Consider the following 21,745-nt stretch of genomic DNA (forward strand, 5'->3'; position numbering starts at 1 on the left):
TTTGTTGCATGGCCCTTGGATCAGGGAGGGAGTCTATGGGAGTATGCACAAGGGTATCAACATGAATGGATCTTTGATTTTATAAAGGTGCAGTGGTAAATTTGCCCATTAATTAATTATTTAACCAAATTTTCAGATTAACCATCACTCGTTCTTTGAGATTTTTGGACTAATTAGAATTTAAGTCGACCAATGGACAACTAATTTCTCTGGTGTCAGTCAAAAGGATTCGGAGGTGGAGGATGACTTATAATTAATTTGGTTGTTCAAGGGAAGGGACTTGTTCAAATCATCAGATTAGGCTCATAATCAGACGTGCTGAGCTGTAAGAAGTCTACTGCAGTTGAGTCTTTCCATCTACAAGAATAGCCACCCAGTGGATTATCTAGACAAGGATTCGATGCTATCCTAAAAGGCTTTGTTTTCATCTTGATTAGTACATCGGCCCTTGTGTTTGGGCCTAGGGCCGCATGACTAGGCAACTTCTTTTTTTCTTTCTCTTTTTCTTTTTGCTTTATTATTATTATTTTTTTTAAATCAAACCCTAATATCCCATAGAATTGCTCTCTGAACGTAGAAATATGCCCAAAAGCCTAGAAACAATCGAAGACCATACCAAACGCAGCCTAAGTAGCCTGTTAAGCAAAAAATCAATTCCATGTCTCCCCTAACAGTTAGTGATTAGACAAGTATTGGGTGGTGTATGAATAGATTTGAATATGAAACTCTGATAAATGAAATATATGAACCAATCCTTAGATGCCCAAATAGATGTACAATCTATGGATTCCAAACATGCACGATCCTGTCTAGAAAACCTTCTATCAAATAATATTTTTTTCTTCATAATAGTAATAGAAAATATATACATTTTATAGATCACATGTTCTTACACCATTAGATTCATCTCATCAGATAACTTTTTTTTACCATATATTCCGGATCAATATGAAAACCAAGAAAAATTGACCCTAAAAAATGGCCTTTAAAACACATTTTAATTAAAAAGATTCTTAACCTAGAAGATGAAGATTCATGATCAAAGAGACAATCCACTTCATTTAGGTGCCCTCCAACCTTATCTCACACCAACCATGGGATGTGGAGATCGTTAGGACCACACCTCATGGATGGTCTGAGATGAGGTTGGAGGCTCAAGGGTACCTCTTGTTTCACGTGCCTTGTCGACTCCTGGGTACTTAAAATAACTAAACAAATCCATACCAATCTTTCCATATTTCTATATAAACCTCAACGAACTACCTAAGATTACCAAGCAAATCCAGAGAGAGAGAGAGAGAAAGAGAGAAGATGTTGAAGCCTCAAGTGCATCAGACTGAGTCTGCTAGATCACTTATTCTATTTCACAAGTCCTTCGTGTCTGGTCATGTTAGTGCAAAGCTCCCGCTAGGGCTGGCGCCGGCTCTCCTCCGTCAAAAGCAAAAGAAGTGCTGTGTCAGGACCGTCTCCAACGCCATTAAAGCAGTCACTGGAACAGCTTTGGAGAAATCTGTGACAGTTAAGGCAGTAGTTACAGTGCAACTAACTGTCAGGGGGCTCCTGTCAAACATTGGGTTGGAGAAAGGCCTCGACGATGTTACCGACTTTCTTGGTAAAACTTTGTTGTTGGAGTTCGTTAGCTCAGACCTGGATCCTCGTAAGTTTATTTGCTATACTCTCTCTCTCTCTCTCTCTCTCTCTCTCTCTCTCTCTCTCTTCTCTCTCTCTCTCTCTCTCTCTCTCTCTCTCTCTCTCTCTCTCTCTCTCTCTCTCTCTCTCTCTCTCTCTCTCTCTCTGTGGATAAGAATGTGTGAAACTTGAAACTAGCCCAAGTAGCAGGGAAGCTAGTAACTGCAACTCAAATAGGAGCAAAATTTCAGGGGTTGGTGGGGCAAAACAATTAAGGCTAAAAAAACAGACTTTGTTGTCTCCAAATTTTATAGATTAGGGTTGCTTTTCATTTCAAAAAACGTTTTTGGAGTTTTTTCGTTCTATCAATGTTTGGTGCATTTAGGGTGTGCTTTGTTTCTTGAAAAAAAAAAGTTATATTGACATAAAAACGAAAATTTTTATTTTTTATACAAAACTTCGTTTCTGAAACTGCAACGTTGCCAAACACAGATCAGGTTCTCTTATAAGAATCATTGTTGTACTATTTGATTCACATACATGAAATTCGCTACAAGGAATCAGGATCTTGTACGAAAACCAAAATTTAGTTATGATCCAAATTGAAAGAGTTCCTACTTCTCGAGCTTGCAACTAGAGAAATGAAATCTTAAAAATATTGAGAGAAAATTAATTATTCTATTTCTTTGTCATTAGGCTCGACTAACAAAAAAGCTCTAGCTTGCAACTCAGGATAGTAGTAATAAAAAATTACTTCCTACTTCATTATTTATTATCTTCCAAATTTCAACTTTACTTCTATTATTTTAAATATCCGTCAGTCGTTGTCACTTTTGCTTCTTATTTTTTAGATGTTTTATATGGATAGAGTGGTCATAGTTACTTTACGTTTTAGTTCCATCTCTATTTTTGGTAAGATGTTTCCATTATTTGTTGTCATCCATTTCTGAGTAACTAAATTCTAAGAAGCTTGTGGTTGTCTGGGCCATCCGTGGTTCCTTTGAAGAATCCTGTGTGGGTCTCTTGTATGGGCTTCGTGGGCCCGTGCATAAAAAAAATTAAAAAATAAAAAATTACCAAGGGTTGAATTACTTGCATGAACATCAATTCATTTAAAAAAAGTTATATCAGAAAAAAGCACCTGGGGAATCTCTCTAAAGAACTATATACGAAACTGCAAATTACCTCACAACAAGATCCTTCGATCAAAGGAGCTACAAATCAGATCAGAGGTGATAAATACCTGGATGCTCGTTGTTAGCCAAAAAAAAACTTTCGATCATGAGAGTGGAGAACAAATGAATATCGAAAACCCTAGAAATCGGATCAATTACTAAGACTTCCGATCAAGGGTGAGAGGGTTCAACCATAGGGGAAAAAATAGTCAGATGATTTGGTTTTCATTTGGTAAAAAATATCGAGTTTCTTGTGATTCAGTCATTTTTTTTTAACACTGAACAAGTCTTCAAGACTCTTTGTCTTTCCCATTTTTTGACCTGATTCAAGCAAATCAATTCGAATCAACCCCTGATTTTCTAACAATGAGATGAATATTTAATGCACCGTATTTTTAGTATATGTTGATAATTTATTATTATTATTATTATTATTATTATATATATATATATATATATTTTTTTTTTTTTTGGTGAATATATTGATTTTTTTTTTAAGAATATAATTTATTTTTCTTGATACTTAGAAAGCATATTTTCGATGATTGAATAATTAATAGTACTGTGGTCCTTAATTTTCCGTCTTATCCTTTATGCACTGGTTGTTCTGATCTTAAGGTCACATCCATAATGGCTTCTATCATGCACTACTGCTTTGAAAGGAACATTAGTGGAAGAGAACCTTGTGCATTTCCAGAAGGGGACCAACTTAACTATACTTTTAGCTACTAATTTCAAAATTAAAAATATAAATTAATTGGTGGTGCAGGGACTGGGTTGGAGAAGGAGACCATCAAGGGGTATGCTCAAAGGGTTGGTAGAGAGGAGAAAGAGGTCAAGTATGAGAGTACCATTATGGTTCCAGAGGGTTTTGGGGAAGTAGGGGCAGTTCTAGTGGAGAATGAGCATCACAAGGAGATGTACCTCAAGACCATTGTCCTTGATGGCTTCCCTAATGGGCCTGTTAACATCACCTGCGATTCATTTGTTCACAGCAAGTTCGATAACAAAGAGAAGAGGGTCTTCTTCACTAATAAGGTCACCATCTCTCTCTCTCTCTCTCTCTCTCTCTCTCTCTCTCTCTCTCTCTCTCTCTCTCTCTCTCTCTCTCTCTCTCTCTGTGTGTGTGCCTGCATTGTTTGTCTTGTTTGTAAGAAGGCATGCCATGCTCCAACATCTGTCCATGAAAAGAATATGCAAAAATAATGGCGCGCCGTAATGAAAGTCCATATGTAGTAGTAAATGGACTTAGGTTAGGTGACCTTTGGTTAGGAAGCCCAATATAATACGACCCAACTGGAGGAATAAATTTCAATGATACGATTACCAACCCATAACACATATACCTTAGGCTGAGCTTCTTTTGTTAGGTGTTTATTTATTAATTAATTATTTTATTTATTTATTATTATTATTTTTTTTTGGTCGAAAGCTTCTTTTGTTAGGTTAAGCCACTTAAAAGGAAAAATTGTTAAGAATCTCTAATTGTTAGTGCTTGATGATAGCTAAGTGAACCCAATTTAAAAATGCTATTTATTTATTTATTATCTATTTGATGTTTATTTATTTTTTTATTTTTTTGGTAAAGTATTTTGATGTTTAATTTGATAAAGAGATGTTAGTGAACTTGCTTAGTTATAGTTTATGCTTTGAGGTCTTTTCTTTTGGGGTGGAGTGGGAATGGACAAGCATATATTAATATTCAATACAAATAATTAATTAGGTATAATTTTTTGTCAGTAAAGTGGTGGCAAGATTTGTTCTCATTGGAAAAAAGAGTATCATCCATAACGCAATAAAGTTAGGTTACAACCTCTTTTCACTAATTTTGGTTGCAAAAAAATTTCTCTAATTAAATCTGGGGTGAATATGAATTAATATAGAAATCCACCTTCATACCCTTTTTACTCATAAAGTTGATGGGGTGGATCACCCACTATGGCACATTATATTTCTTAGAGCTCCGCAATCTCAGATCAAAATCGAAATTATTTCATTATGGTAAGTGTTTATTGTCTGTGAGAGTCTCTTGAGTTCAGACGTCACCGATGTCAGTGGCATAGAGGCCTCTTACATACAGAAAACTCTGCTCTTTTTATTACGTTGAAATTTGTCTATCATTCATGGCTCAATTTGTTTCTATGCCAAATTTAACATGTAAAACTTTATAATAATTGATGACGACAAAGCCACGAAAACCATTTTATGTCTATTTAATATCATGACAAGTACCCGTAGATGCTGGTTTCCTCATTTGATATGGGCAGATGTGTTAGATCAAAGAATAAAGAACATTAAAAAAAAAAAGAAATTAAAAAAAAATATATGTGGGAAGGGAGAAGTCAAGTTTGCATAGTTGCAGTACTAATTAACCATGGTGGACCATTGTTAGTTAAAATGGAAACGGCAAAAAAACAAAAACGTACGGTATGAGTTTTAAACAGATAAAAACGCTGAACGGTACGGTCAAAAAAACAGGGAACGGCAAACGGACGAAAACGAACGGTACAAGTATTAAACGTGTAGTTTTCAAAAAAACGAAACCAAAAAAACGGTAGTATACTCATGCAATTTGAGAGATTGTTACCTGTATACATGCATCTAATATTCCAAAAGCTCTAGGAGTCCCAAGATAAAATAGCCCAATGGACTACAAGAAAATGAGATGTTGTTAGCTTTAGCTTCTCTTTACTCATTGGGCTATAAGAAGATGAGATTTTTTTCCTATAAATAGTATGGAAGTTAAAAATAAAAAACCAAGTACCATATTGTCTTCACTCTTCACTTTTACTAATAGTTTTTTTTTTTTTTAATTAATTTTTTTATAAAATTCCTATTTTACCCTTAAAAAACGGATATGCTTTTAAAACGGCCGTTTAAAACGGATTCTTTTGCCGTTTCCATTTTTTTCCGTATTGTATGAAAGCATACGGCAAAAAAACGCGAACGCGTTTTAACTAACAGTGTGGTGGACAACTAGGGAAGATTTGAGAAAGAAAAATGACAATCTTTACAATTGTTGGATTGTAATTTTATTGAAAAGGAAAGTGGGTCACAACTTCAAGAGGCAACTTAGAAATTGTTTGGAAATGTTGAGGGAGAGAAAAATAAATAAAAACTTTTCTTTGGTAGACATGTGATTGATTGAAATATATTTTTTTTATTGGACTTTGACATTAGGGAGGTCAATCGGCTGGGCCAGTTTTGGTCAGGCCTAATTTGACTTCTCCATTTTAGGACTTTGTATCTTGATAGGTTCGTTTAAGTAAACGGTCCTTAAATACTAAGCATGGTCCCATTTATAAATGGTTGGTCAAAGTTCTGATTTTTAATTGGGCTACTAAAAATCAGGTTAAACAGGCCTTAGTCGGGCTTTAAACAGGCTAATGACACAATTATCTCTTAAAAAATGCTATAATTGATCTGTAAACAGGTTATAATTGGGATTTAAACGACCTTAAAAAGTGTTGGACTTAGTTATTGAGCTCTAAACAAGCTCTAAAAGGGCTATAAATAAGCCTTAAACATGTCGGGTCGAGTCAAGCTATTAATCAGTCAGCGCAGTTGGGCACTGTCGAATAGCATCCTTGCACCAAGAATGACCTATTAATGCAGCTCGACAATATATTAATTGGGCTGGGCCTATTTGGACTATAAACTGCCAGGCCTATTCGGGTTATAAATGGTCAGGCTTGGTGGGGCTTGTTGGGCCAGAACACCCCTAGACTTCGTTGTTACAAGATCAATAAGATTGGCCTTTTCATTATTATGATCCTATGTAATTATGTACTGTTTAAGGAGCAGTCTTACCTGCAATCGGAGACTCCGGGTGGACTAAAGAGGCTGAGGGAGAGGGAGCTAGAGAACCTACGTGGGGATGGCACTGGAGAGCGTAAAACATATGAGAGGATCTACGACTACGACACCTACAATGATTTGGGGGACCCGGACAATAGTGCTGACAAGGCACGCCCTGTCCTCGGTGATTCCCAACACCCTTATCCCAGACGTTGTAGAACCGGACGCCCTCGTTGCAGTACAGGTAAATAATTCTTCTTTTTTTTTTTTTCTAAAATTCCCTACCATATTCTTTATAAGGACTACTCATGCACATATATGTTTTTTTCATAATTCCATTTCATGATTTTTTTTTTTTTTCCGAAATTCCCTACCATATTCTTTATAAGGACTCCTCATGCACAGATATGTACCTTTCATAATTCCATTTCATAAATATTTTTTATTTTTTTATTTATTTTTTTAGGGGCCAAAATAGGGGGCCAACAGACTAATAATTCTGTAATTTTGATGTTAGTGATTGTGATTTGATCCACTAATCAAGTTCCTAAAGCACTCTTCCAAGGGAGAGGTGCCAACCACCAAAGCAAACCTTGGATTAGCAATTAGTTGAGCTACTTAGCTTGCTTACTTGTTGGTGATGTAATATTACACCTGGATAATTATTTAGGGTAGGCTCATTGTTTCTCAGAAATAATTTTTCTTTTATCTAGACCCAAAGCAATGGAATAATTCACTTTCTCTTTGAATTTACAAATATTCTCCTAGATTTTTGTATTTTCTAATATACCCTTATTGATTTCATTTCTTTGACTACAAGCTTACTACGGAGCACGAAAGTTCATGCAATTCAAGTAACAACAAAATTTCACCCTTGCTCCTTTGGGGGTTTTTTTTTTCTGTTCACCTATTGTATCATTTTTTGCTGTTCTATGATTTGTATCACTTTTTTTTTTTTTGGCTCACGACCTATATTGGCCCCATAATCACATGGACTGGGTCATATACTGGGGTTGAATGAGAACCATTTAACTTTCACTAAAAATAATGAAGAACACTAAATAACCTCGTGTAAATGATACTAACGAGATAAAGGGAGTCTACTCAAAACTACACGGTTCTTAAGGCGAAAGTCTCTTGCCAATCCAGCCACCCCTTGGGGTTAACTCCTATCACCTTAAAACATCTGTCTTAAAACATTTCTTGGATCACTGTATATTCAATGTGAGTCCAAAGATTGATCATCAAAACTTTCCTGCCAGAAATCTTACACTTTTGATTGTATAATGATGCGTGGTCTCTGTAGATCCCTTGTCAGAGAAAAGGAGCTTGAGTGTATATGTGCCGAGAGACGAGGCATTTTCTGAAGTGAAGGAATTGAATTTTTCAACCAAGACAGTGAAGTCAGTAGTTCATGCAGTGCTTCCCTCACTTGAGACCGCAATCCTCGATGCAGAACTAGGGTTCCCATACTTCACAAAAATTGATTCACTATTCAGTGAAGGGCTTGCACTACCTAAGCCTAAAGAACAAGGGTCCTTCTTAAGCTCGCTTTTACCAAGACTTGTCAAGTCCCTTAATGAAGAAGGAGATCAGCTCTTGCTCTTTGAGGTCCCTGAGAACATAAACAGTTAGTCTCTCTCTCTCTCTCTCTCTCTCTCTCTCTCTCTCGGTTAATTAATGGACCCTCACCATGCATGATTTGTACTTGCAGGAGACAAATTCGCTTGGTTCAGGGATGAGGAATTCTCGCGCCAGACTCTTGCTGGTCTCAATCCCTTCAGCCTTCAGTTGGTCACGGTATGATATGAAATTATGAATTATGCAATTTGGAATCTCTGTTAATAAAACAAATTTTAATCGAAATTTATGATGCTAATTACCGGTGTCAAACGATCCGGCCTAGCCAGGCTTGATCACATGCAAACCTTGCGATGTGAACACTCGTTTAAGTAAATGAGCCTAGCTTTGGGGGGCATGGTACAATTTATAATCGGGCTGATCGGTGTTGGGCTTTGATCGGACTACCTTAAACGAGCCTTAACCGGACTATGGGTCTATTTAAGTCTTAACGGGCTCAAATGGGTTCTAAATGTGCCCACCTTAAAATTCTTTTCTTAAGTGGGTTGAAAGCCCATAGTTATTCAATTTGAATATTAAATCACCATAATTTTATACAAAAAATTATCATCGTAGAAGATGATGCAAATCTTTAATAAATAAGAGAAATGATATGAGATCGTGGTTGTTCTTTAGTAAAAAGTGTCGAGTTTCAATGAGTCGGTTTAAATTCGGCCTATAGTCAGCTGGTTCTGCCAGGAGTCCGATAGGCTAGCTACCTTCATCACGATTACCCGTTTAATAAACATGTCGAGCTCAAGCCGGTCCAGATCAAACTATAAACGTGACAGGCGCGATCAGACCTACCATTGTTGGCTCAGAATTGACACTCCTAATGCTAATAGCCATTAAAATTATAAATAACCTTAGCAATATATATTTCGCTAGTATACATTAAGCTAGCAAACAGCCCCAATGGGGTATCGTACAATAGTGGTATAGGGTCATTTCGAAAGAGAAAAGAGACAAATAGACAAAGTGGGTGCTAGCTTATGGTATAATGGCAGCATACCCAACCTTTTCCATATATTACTAGTTAATAGCTTAATACTGCCTTTATAAGGTTAACTAATTTTTATTTACTCACACTTTCTTTTTCCTGCAGGAATGGCCATTGAAGAGCAAACTCGACCCTGAGATATATGGCCCAGCTGAATCTGCAATTACTGCAGAACTAATAGAGCGAGAGATCAGAGGTGTCATGACCGTAGATGAGGTGCCACAAGTCCCAAATTGTTCGTCTTAGATAATCATCTCTTACCATAAATTATGTAATCTGTGTTTGCTTTGCAGGCCATAAAGAGAAAGAAACTGTTTATCTTGGATTATCATGATTTGTTGTTACCTTATGTACACAAAGTGAGAGAGATCGAAGGGACAACATTGTATGGGTCACGGACCTTATTTATGCTGACCCATGATGACACATTGAGACCTCTAGCGATTGAACTCACTCGGCCACCCAAAGATGACAAGCCTATGTGGAGGCAAGTTTTTGCCCCTGGTTGGGATAGCACAAGTTGCTGGCTATGGAGACTTGCTAAAGCTCATGTCGCTGCCCATGACTCTGGCTATCACCAGCTGATTGTCCATTGGTAAGATCAAACTTTTATTTTAGTCTAGGTGGTTGGGATCTGATTATAACACTCCATATATGATATGTTATTGGTGAAGCCTTGTTAAGCCTCTCATCTAAAAATTAATTAGCTTGAAATGGGGTGGTTTTTTGTGGGTCTTATACAAAATAGTTGAGTCATCTTATGGTTCTATCTTTGTGAATCGAGTAAGAAGCCAGCCCATCATCGATGGAGGCCCAAGTCACCCGCTTGGTTATCATGTTAAGTTCCAATCTTAAATCGGCTTGAAGTGGGGTGGCATCTTGTGGCTCTTATACATGATAGTCGAGTCACCTACAGCAAATGTGGGACTATCTCAATAAACTTGATCTCAATCTAATCTAGGAGGTACCCAACGAAGACTGAGCCAAGGGATGGGGGCAAGAGCCAACGACCCAAATTTAATTTTTTGAGATGTTTTATTGGGAGAAACTTTGTTCTTTCGGGAATTAGGGTTCTCACGGGCCCATATTGACCCCACAATCTCATGGACCGGGTCATACCAGGGTTGAATGAAAACCATTCAACTTTCACTGAAAACAGTGAAGAGCACTAAACACCCCCGTGTGACTTGTGAGTGGCCCAAAGTGTGCCTAGTGGGAGTCGAACTTAGGACGTCCGAGTTTACGGCTTGTACCAAATTCATTGCTCACCAACTACGCTACCCCCTTGAGTTTCTATGTGTCTTAAAGCTATATATAGGGAGTGATCTCAGAAGGAGATGCATGTGAGGATTTGTAATTTCTTCATCCGAATGGTGGAAGTTTTGATTTATGACTGCCGTGGATATGATTCATCTTGGGGGAACCACTTGTAAAATCGTTACGTTCTATGTGTGTGATCTCTTTTTCATTTTTTGTTTTGCTGTCATGTTATTCTACTTTGTTGTTAATTCCTAACATGATAGAACCCCCTAAGCTCTTACTATGTTTTTGCCATAAGAATTTGCAGGCTAAGGACACACTGTTGTACTGAGCCTTATATAATCGCGGCGAATCGGCAGCTAAGTGCGATGCACCCGATCTGCCGGCTGTTATTGCCCCATTTCCGGTACACAATGGAGATCAATGCTCTTGCTCGGATGTTACTTATAAATGAAAGTGGGATCATTGAGAGCACCTTTTCTCCAGGAAAGTATTCAATGGAGCTCAGCTCTGCGTATTATGACAAGTACTGGAGGTTTGACATGGAGGCTTTGCCTGCAGACTTGATTAGAAGGTAAAATTGACTGACTCACTATAGCTTTGATGTGGATGACTCCAACAATGATCATAAAAAATAAACCCATATCCCAATTTGATTTGGGAAGATTTGGACTGGTTGAACCATCGAAACCATGTTTAGGGTTGGCTTGTTTATTGAGCCAAAGTGCTGGTTATATAAGAACTGGACTGAACAGTTTGTACTGCTCATGCTTTTACTGAAAACCCATTTGTTGTCTGTATAGAAAGATAAGATAGCTATGACTCGAATTGGTTATTCAATTCATAGAGGGTGATCCTACTTGAACCATCAAAAAACCATGTTTTGGGTTGGCTTGTTCATTGAGCCAAAGTGATCATGTAAGAACTGGTCTAAACAATTTGTACTGTTCAAGCTTTTACTGAACCCATTACTTATCTGCATAGAGAGATGAGATAGCTATGATTTTGAAATGGTTATTCAATTCATAGAAGGTGAACCTGTTCATTTTCTTTGATGATCAGAGGAATGGCTGTTGAAGATCCAACGGCTGATGAGCATGGTCTAAGTCTAACAATTAAGGATTACCCATTTGCAAATGATGGTCTTATCCTCTGGGATGCCCTTAAGCAATGGGTGAGTGACTATGTCGATGAATACTATCCAAAAGCCAGCCTTGTTGAATCAGATGAAGAACTCCAAGCATGGTGGAATGAGGTAAGAACTAAGGGCCATGGAGACAAGAAGGATGAGCCATGGTGGCCCACCCTCAAAACTCAAGATGATCTAATCCAAGTAGTGACAACCATCATCTGGGTCACCTCCGGCCACCACGCAGCCGTCAACTTCGGGCAATACCACTACGCCGGATACTTCCCAAACCGGCCGTCTATTGCAAGGACAATGATGCCCACTGAGGATCCATCAGAGGAAGAGTTCAAGAATTTCTTGGCCAAACCTGAGTTTGCACTATTGAAGTGTTTCCCTTCACAAATTCAGGCTACTAAGGTGATGGCCATATTGGATGTGTTGTCGAACCACTCTGTGGATGAGGAGTACCTTGGAGGTGAGATTGAGCCAGCTTGGTCTGAGAATCCAGTCATAAAGGCAGCATTTGAGAGGTTTAATGGGAAATTGAAGGAGCTTGATGGGATTATTGATGCAAGGAATACAGATTTGAATTTGAAGAACAGAAGTGGAGCAGGAGTGGTACCCTATGAGCTATTGAAGCCATTCTCAAAACCTGGGGTCACAGGACAGGGAGTTCCTTACAGCATTTCCATTTAAGACTTGGGTTTGCATGGTTAGCTTTTGGTTTACTACTTCAATAAATCACAGTATCTTCAACAAAGATATTATTATAGGAGCAGATGAACTACCAATTCACGTTTCCTAGAGCAGATTTGAGAAGTAATTATTTTTGGTGTGAGGAATAAAATTCTTTATTGGCCACATATAAAAAGAAATCAGTTCCTGACATCTTTTTGGGGTCTTCCTCTTTTCTCTCCTCCCCTTAGATTTGAGTATTTTCCTTACTCTTTGTATGTTCCCCCTTCCCCCCTTCCCCCTTCCCCCTTCCCCCTTTGACCATATTGACATAGTATTGAATCGGTTATGTAGTATTTCGAAGTGAAACAAATATTGTGAACCACGAACAATGTCCCTTAACCCGATCGGGTCAATAAACATATCGGAGGACCATATCTGGTTCGAGTTAGAACCGGGTTTAGACTAAGCTCACATGATCGACTAAAACATGATAGCCAATGTAAAATCTGTACAATAACAATTAATCATCAAAATTTGAAACAAAACTTAACCCGTAGGTGTGGCCTCGAACCAGTTCTATGCTGGTTAGGCTATTGAAGCCATAGCACCTTGAACCGGGGTTGGTTCGTGTAGAAAAGAATACCTAAAAGGTTAAAACAATGTAGGAAAATGAATAAAAATCTCAAACAAAAAATCACACAATGTTATACAATAATTTGTGTGGTTTAGTAAGATTACCTATGTTACTGTGAGATGAGATCAACTTTACTATCAATGGAGAGCAGGGTTACACTTGCTCGATCTTTCTTTTTTTCCTTTTTTTTTTTTGGCAAGGTACTTGACAATCGACATCGCATCTCTCTCAGATGACCGAAAAAAAGACCCCCTCAAACCCAGTTTTTAACGATTCTTTGGAATCAGTCCACAAACGTAAGCTACGAAATTCAAAACACTATCCCCAATTGGATGGATGTCATGATAGACAATATCTAGACAAAAATGCTCCTACTCGCATGTTCTATGATTGAGGATGGTTAACCACCATTGAGCAATATCCAAGTTGTCTTAATTCTAATCTAACCAATTTTTTAATCGTGTTAAAATACAACAACCCTATTTTTATTTGTTTAATAACGGGCCATGTTTTATTCAATCCACTACATATACAACAAATCATGTTAATATTATAATAATTTTAAATTGATAAATCACTTTGGATCATATCGAATTTTATCATATGAGTTGTTTTAGCTATTGAAAAAAGACTAAAATTTCAAACCTATTGCATAGAAATCCATTTATCAAAACATGAAGTTATATGTTTCAACAATGTTAAAATTATATATATATATATATATATATATATACCCATTTTTTTATTTTAATATTACTAAAAAAAAAAAATATCATGTCAAACGAATCAGATGTGCCACACAACCTCAACCCTAATCCAACATTTTTATTTGTTGTGCCATGTAATTAATCAAGGTTAAGGAATATATATCAGTATTGATGGTTGCATTGATCACTGCCAAATATTGATACGGATCAAGCCATATCGAGTGAAAATTCAAAAGCTGACCATTCACTTTTTGGTTAGTACTCTCAATCCATATTTGTATCGTATTGGTATAAGATATAAGAAATATTGATATAATATTATAATACTATATTATTCCATTTAGATTGAAACATGACATTGGAAGTTAAGGAAAGAAAAAAATTTAATTTTAATTTGAGGAGAGAGAAGAGAGACAAACATAAATTTTCTTTTCTTTTTATTTTCTAGACTTCCAAAAAAATAGTAAAGAAGAAAATTATGAAAATGGATGTATATCAAAAAAGGCCCACGTCTAAAATCTGGCCAATTTCTAATTGTTCATGTTGATTCTTTAGTAATAAGATCGGCTAAGTCCTATTTGGCCACTCCAGGAGCAAGTGTTTCCACCACTCGGGATCCAAGGTGCGTGAGACGTTTTAAAAGAATTCTTGGAACAATGAATGTCATCATTAACTCATGACCCCTTATTTATAAAGATCCAACTACTTTTTCTCAATCCAATTAGATGAGGGTTAGATCCAATGGATTAAGAGATTCTCACTTCAACAGAGACAAAATGAAAATTCAATCCTAATAATACAAGACTTTTAATTCTATCTATACACCAAATTGCAACCTTATCTAACCCTTATCTAACATACCATGTGACAAACAAATTTGTCATTCATAGATACCTTATGAAAGTGTTCGTCTAGAAAAGATGTGCCCTTTTTCTAATGCTGCTTGTGGATTATATGGGCTGGACCAAGACAAGCCTACCCTTATCCCTTTTAAATCTTACCCCACCCCTCCTCAATTCTTTGACAGTATAGTATTGAGAGTTAGTTGATGTGGCTAATCCAAACTGCTGGATATGTAGAGGACACTTTTGATTGGTTACAGGTTAAATTTCAACCCACAGCTTAAATATATGACCCACTTTCTATTACATTATTCCCATATATTTGCATTATTATGATGCATTAAAGATTACATTTAGTTATCATGAGGTAGACTATATGGGGCTCAAATTTTGTGAACAGGTATATCTTTAGGTCCCTAACTTGCATGTCAAGTTTCAGTCTTACTGGAGTTTGTCACCCGACAATATAGACTTTGAAAATCAAGGGCTATAAAGTGTACAAAGTGGTGGTTAGAGTATCAAAGGCTTGCATATAAATACACATGAATGCATACCGATACATAGGAGGGTCTTTGATTGAATTAGGCTCTAAATTTTGACAAGCGACTAATCTAGACCGTGACCTTTTTCCAATTGTAAGTAATCAATTACTCACTTATCTACGTGGCAAAAGAATAGTAAGCATGGAGGATCCCAAATTTACCATATAGGATGAGATGGAGGCATCATGGGCTGTATAGGATTTAGTTCAATAGGAGAATGAAGGAGATTAAAGCAATTATCAATGGCGCAATCATGGATTTGAAGCTGAAGAATAGAATAGAAGAGCTGATATTGTGCAATATCAGCTTCTACCATTTTCTAACTATGGATTGACAGCAATGACAGCATCTCTATTTAGAATAGAATGGGAACACCAGTGTTTTTTTCAACCTATTATTGTTGTGTTCATGAACCCATCTTTATCGACTGATCTGCATAATAAAATTCAGTGGCTATAAACTATATAGGGCAGAGACATTGGATGTAGTACCCTTTGGCTATCTCCACCCAAATGGTATTTCAAGGGTTTTCCCACTTTATTTGACATGGAACAGCCATTACATTCCAAATATTCTTTACTGCCAATCAATCTTCCTTGTCATCCACTATGATCACAAGGGCTGCAGCAATAAAAGATGAGTGACCTCTTTCATTGTTTTGGCATAACCTGACATTTCAACTCAAAACTATCCATAAGCAAAAAACCCCAATCCATTACAAGATTACCAATAAGGATAACAGAGAATAACTGGTGCAGCTTCCAAAACCATAGATGAGTTGCTGAAGTTGGTTGATAACATAGGAAACTCTAAGAGAGAGATACCATGTTCCAAGCTACACCTTTCACCTTCAAGTTGCATCTTATGTTCTATCCAATGCTAGAAAGAGCACATCATTGTAGGTTGCTGGTACAATCAGGAAGCATGTAAGAGCTTTTCTCTCTCTTTTCCTGAAAGATTATATGGTGGTAGGTAATGCCCTTCAGCTTACATCAGAACATATAGCATTCCCTTTGAAGAGCATAGGTTAAAACAGAATAAAGAACAAGGTGCCTCTCTTTTTGGGTCAGTCTACCAGAAGGTCCATATGAATTTTCAGGGGAATTCTAAATGTTACCGATAAAATGCAATTGTGAAGCCCTTCTATATTTCTTTCAGGGTGAGAGTTGGTTTGCCAGAGCCAATTTCAGAACCTGTTTTATCGACTTATTGCATGATCACTAATGACATCAAATGAAAACCAAGGTGGTTGACACAGGAAATACAATTCAAGGCCTCTGTTCTTTTGTGTTTGTGTTTTTCCTTTCTGTTTTTCGCGGGGAACGGGGGTGGGGTGTGTGCGCTCTGGTTCCAAAACCAGGTTTCTTCCACTTAACGGGCAACCGCTAAATTTTAACCAAATTTCCTATCACGAAGTGAAATAACAAAGAGGAGAAAAGTGGCTATAAGATGTTACAGATATTAGAAAACCTCAATGTATACTCTCATTTATACAATTATGTACAAGTAGTGAACAATGATACCTGTGTGCTCAAAAAGAATGAAACAGGAACAAATAATTTCCTAGGTGATACTATACTAAAAGAATAAAAAATGATTCTTGTTCCTACACACATGCATATGTGGCAATGTGTCCGCATGTAGGGAAGGCTCAGGAGCCATGGTGCTCTCAAGAATGGAAGCTCTCAAGCCTCAAAAAGTACAACCTATTCAAGGATGGTGGTGAGCTAAGTTTTCCAGTGAAGAAATTGAATTCCAATCCCGTGGAAAGCCTTTCATAGTTGAATCATGTCACAGATCTTCGGGTAGAATCATTGCACATGCACTCTGGGATGGGATACTTCGTTACATCTCTCCCAGCCTTGCTTGTTCTGAGTTCTGGCTGCCCCAGTGAATCATGGTGCAGATCTCTTATAATCCTACTGAACTCAGCTTCAGGTAGAGAAGAATTCAAGAAGTAAGGAAGCATCTGTCTTTTGTTTGGGGTTATATACTTCTTGTGCCCTGCATAGGCTCTGTGTCCCTGTTTCAACAACAGATTTATATTGTTAGCAATTCAAGCAAGAATTTATGATATTCTTAATTAAAATGGAGAGCCTAACAACTCCTCAATGCTAAACCATAGAAAAGGGTCCCAATCTTAATATCCTTTCAGCGACTTATCGCAGTCATTAAAAGCAGCATTTATAAAATTCCATCCAACATGGATAATGAAGGACTTGCTCATTTTCTTTCAATTGAAATATGAAAGGTTCTGATTAAAAAAAAAAAAAAGTATGAAAGGCTACGAAATAGGAAAATCAATTTATATACAATTAAATGATTTCATTGATTATTACACGATTCTATCTCAGGAAAAGGTAAGAACAAGTGAAGATGGATGTCTGTTTACAACATAACTAAAAAAAGTGCAATCACTAACAAGATGGCTCGAAACTAGTAATACCTGGATAGCATGTCCCATATTCCCACCATGAGATGGCATGAAGACATCACTGTTCTCAGAAACTATATAATCAATAGCAGCAAGAAGGGAGGCCTTGTTGGCAAATGGCTCCAATTCACCAGCCAAAGCAAGGTCATTCTTGTTGTAGAAATGAGGAAATTCTCTGATCAAAGGTAGTAAAGCTTCTCTTCCACCCAATGGAGGGCCTCCTGCCCAATATATCCTTGCATTTCTTGGGGCTCCAAGTGCTTTAAGCAGCCTAAACATCAAATAAGACGACCTTCAGTTTGGAAGAAACAACATAACTTTTATACCTCTGCATTTAAAGACATTCAAATCCTACCTGCTAACCTCCAGCGCATTCAGAGGGCAGAGCCCTGCAAGCTTGCGATCATGGTAAGTCATGTTTGATCTAGCTGTAAGGAGCTCTGGCCTTAATTGTCTCTCCTTGTGAATTATCTCATCATACTCACTGGTCAATCCAGGAAGACAGCCAGTCCTCACCCAAACATCTTTCTCCATGCGTAAATGAAGAGCAAGGTATGGCCCCTTGCTTCGCATTCTCTCTGCTAGCTTGTTACCGATATCTAAAATGGGTGGGGCAAACTTCAATGCATGAAACGCCACCTAAGACAACACAATATCAAATAAGAGAATGCAACATTAAGAGTCCAAACCAAACCAGAGAATGCGGAAACCCAGCACAAAACTGGAAATATATCTTATTGATTGACTCATGAGGATTCAGTTGAGGCTTCCAAAAAAAAAATTGGGCAAAAAGATTCGAGTCAAGGAATGAGTTTATATCAGACAAACAAATACCTTGCACCGGAGCTTCTGAAGATCAGAGGGAAGATCCTTTGAGAGTCTAGAATCCAGACCCCGTAACAGCAAAACACCATCCCTGTTAAGCTGCAAAAAGAGAACAGAATAAAATCAATGGCGTCCACCAAAAACTGCTATGAGCAAAGAAATCAAAGGCAAATAGCTTCTAAACTAACCAACATAATTTCTAATTGCCAAGGCGGGCCATAAAGACAACAGAGAAGCCACATTATAAATGTCCATTCCATAACTTGTTTGGCAAGTCATATATCTAAAACCCAGTTGGGTAACAGCTTCCTTAAGGGCTTATTCAAGAGATGATTAAAATCATTTAAATCAGAATGTTCTGTTTTAGTCTATGGAATTTTAAACTCCACAGCTACAGAATGAGATAACTTAAAGGGTTCAAGGCTTCAAACGCTTCCGATCCACACAAGTAGAAATGCCCACTTCCAAAATAGTAAAACTAAGAAACTAAAGCTTAAAAAAGAGCTATTAATGAAGAAAAATAGCTTTATCATTCCTCAATTATCACTTCCTTCTTTGAGAATTAGTAACCACAAGCTTTAGTGTTCAAATGATTCTTCTAGGAGGCTTATTGTATTTCTTACCCGACTGAGGTAGCGTTGTCGAATCCAACGCGGAGAGACATGAAGAGGGGTCCGCTTCTCCCCCACTGGCCTTGTCATCAGATGCGTCGATGGCAGTGATGAAACTATCCGTACATCATTGGCAAGAACTTTTTTGAAGTGATCCAGATCGAATATATCAGAAAATTCACTGCACCCACCAACAAATTTCGAAAGAAGATTCAATTAATTTGTCCAATCTGTATGGAAATAGCTGCAATCAAGATAACCCAGCAGCTCATTAAAAGTTTGGAACCCAAAAATGGATGTCTCAATAAGTTTCTTAACCAGAAACGATTTAAAGTTCTTAAATTTCATTTCCATTTTTGGTCTCTGCCAGTTCAATTGATCAGTGTTGCTGACACTCTGTTTTTACCTTTCATCTCCCCAAATCACGTTCACTTGCAAGATCGGGACGACCAAAGAAGCTCCAAGAATCCGAGCAATAACAACGGCGTCAATGATCTGATTCCTCTGCTGGTTCATCCCACCAGAAACCACAACCATCAGATACTTGGTCCGATCCTTCACAATCCCAGAGCTGTACCGTCGATACTCCTGGCTGAAATCCAAACAGGGAAGATAACCCAAACCATCCGGTTGCTTCCAGAACTCCCCTTCCTCACCTTCTTCTCCATCTTCCCCAACCTCCTGTGCTCTTAATTGAAAGCTCGATAAGATAACCGAGTTGCCCTTGTCGGTCAACGCCTGAGCTTGATGACCCATTGGACATGGGTTCGGCCGAAGAGGAAGTAAAGGGTGAAGATTGAAACCCAACTTCAACATTCCAAGCAAAGCGAAGAGAAAGAGCAAGAAAGCCCAGAATCTTGGGTTCCTCGAGTTGCTGAAAATCTTGCTTGCATTATTCTTTGAAGACTTCTTTGGAGGCGAAAGAAGGATAGACTGAAGAGAAGAAGCAGAAAAAGAGTTTCCAACCTGAGATGGTACAGAGATGTACGAGAGCTTGTGCGAGTGGTTCTTCCATTTGGCCATGAGAGAGAGTTCTTCTCTCCCCAAACTCAACAAAGGAGCTTGGAAGGTCAGAAAGCTTTAAATGGAGTGGTAAAACAGGGGATTTAAGGAAGATGGAGATGGGTAATGTCAAATGTGGGGTTTTAATAAGGAAAAATCGTTGCAGACGGCGGGAATGCGAAGGAGAAAGAGTTGATCAGTTCACATTTCGTAGACTCCGCGTCCCCCTCGCCATTGAATGGATCCTTCTCTCTGGAAGGTTTTCTTTTCGATTTGAACGTCTCTGTTCTATTGTTAAATAGTTTTTATTTCATTATGGAATCCATATTTAACTATATTTTCAACAAAGGCCCAGAAACAGTTGTAATTTGCAAAATTAAGGCCTACAAGAAGAAGGAGCAATTTAGTAAAATTATAGGTAATTGATGAAACGTTAGGGTGGAGGCACAGTACGGTCCAGCTGTCCCAGGCTCCCCATAGGCAAGGCAGAGCAGCTGAGCAGGGGCAGAAGCTGAAAGAGAACCATCAAAACCATGTGATCTGCCGCCATTCCCCTTTGCCTTTTCCGACAAGGCACCCTTCATGGTCGATACTCAATACATGACATAACCCTCCCCCACCTTCCAAGAATGATTTCTTGATCCTCTATCCAAAATGTTACTGTACCATTTTTTTATCCCAGCTTATTGGTCCACGTAGATTGGAAGTGGCCCCACATTAATCCTCCGTCAGTCTCCCATTCCTCTCTTCAGTGAAAAATGTGAAAGACAACTACTTGCAAAGTTGATGGCTGCAAGCACTAGGAGGTCATGGTTTTGATTTTCTCTTTTATTTCTCCACTCTACTCATCTCCTTTAGGGCTCCTCTATTGGCGTTCGAATCCTCTCTAACCCTCGAGCCCCTTTCAATGGACATCTGACGATTGGGAGGGTCTTGGGATGAGTGCAAATCTCCTAAAATTTCGGATGCATACTAGAAGGGTTGGAAGGTTTGGAGAGTCTCATTGGACAATTAGATAAGAGCGTGAAAATCATGTGCAACCACTACAATGATGCAATGAGCATCTGGTGGCTGAGATCCCCTTAGGACTTGTGTTGGGATGCTTTTAGTTGTGGATGCTCACTATACCTCACCGTTCAGTGCAGACAATTTGAACCTTAGATAGAATCATGGCTTAAGAAATTGGATTGAATAAGATAGAATCTGGTGGATCATATCGGATCGAGATTGGTCTGTCAATCCTAGGGCAATCCTTTATCAATAGATTGGTACTGACAAAGGGTAAAAAAAATCATTTTAGTGAAACCCAAGGGCATTATGTACTAATTTTTTAAATTTTATTTTTTGAGTTAGAGATTGCTATCTGGACTTATGGTCCCACACCAACATGGGCCGAAGGCTACCTGATCTCTACACTAAAACATAGTGAGAGACAAAATGACCACATTGACTCTATGAAAAATAAAAATCCCATCGCAATTGATGTTTCGGCATCTACACCAAGACATTGGAACGTCGACACTAACCCCTCTCCCATACAATAATTCTCTATATAAGAGAACGAAGGTTATCCAGCTTGCTAAGAGCCTCCGGGGACAAAGGATAGAGAGCATCAGCATTTAGAATCCAATGATCGGTTTTCTTTCCTTGTTGCCTGCTGGCTTGCCTTTACACGCTGGAACTATTGTTGCCACTTTGCGGGTGTGTACTGGATTCTCTGCCACATGGATTCCTGACGATATCCGACAACAAGAAAAAGAGACAATGGGACCCACTTAACTTCCCACTTCCCATTTAAATTATGGGAAAGGGTTTCAACCAATAGCATTCCCGCGCATTCTCACTTAACATTCTTTTAA

The 21,745-nt window shown here is 38.0% G+C and overlaps 2 protein-coding genes across 2 annotated transcripts; one reads left to right on the plus strand and one right to left on the minus strand.

The window, feature by feature from the left end:
* The first annotated feature begins 1,268 nt into the window (after positions 1-1,268).
* On the plus strand, positions 1,269-12,499 carry LOC122060438 (linoleate 13S-lipoxygenase 2-1, chloroplastic-like). The gene is made up of 9 exons (XM_042623527.1): positions 1,269-1,657; positions 3,574-3,842; positions 6,609-6,846; positions 7,909-8,232; positions 8,317-8,402; positions 9,328-9,438; positions 9,516-9,817; positions 10,790-11,056; positions 11,545-12,499. Exons 1-9 carry the CDS (start codon positions 1,312-1,314, stop codon positions 12,305-12,307), a joined length of 2,706 nt encoding a protein of 901 aa, XP_042479461.1. The 5' UTR covers positions 1,269-1,311; the 3' UTR covers positions 12,308-12,499.
* A 3,974-nt stretch (positions 12,500-16,473) lies between these two features.
* Positions 16,474-20,171, minus strand: LOC122061061 (O-fucosyltransferase 20-like). The gene is made up of 6 exons (XM_042624228.1): positions 19,291-20,171; positions 18,897-19,065; positions 18,283-18,372; positions 17,804-18,087; positions 17,461-17,719; positions 16,474-17,037 (listed from the first exon to the last, which is right to left on the minus strand). The coding sequence occupies exons 1-6, from the start codon at positions 19,905-19,907 to the stop codon at positions 16,801-16,803; spliced, it is 1,656 nt and encodes a 551-aa protein (XP_042480162.1). The 5' UTR covers positions 19,908-20,171; the 3' UTR covers positions 16,474-16,800.
* Positions 20,172-21,745: the final 1,574 nt, after the last annotated feature.

This window comes from Macadamia integrifolia, chromosome 14 (genome assembly GCF_013358625.1).
Source record: "Macadamia integrifolia cultivar HAES 741 chromosome 14, SCU_Mint_v3, whole genome shotgun sequence".
NCBI lineage: Eukaryota > Viridiplantae > Streptophyta > Magnoliopsida > Proteales > Proteaceae > Macadamia > Macadamia integrifolia.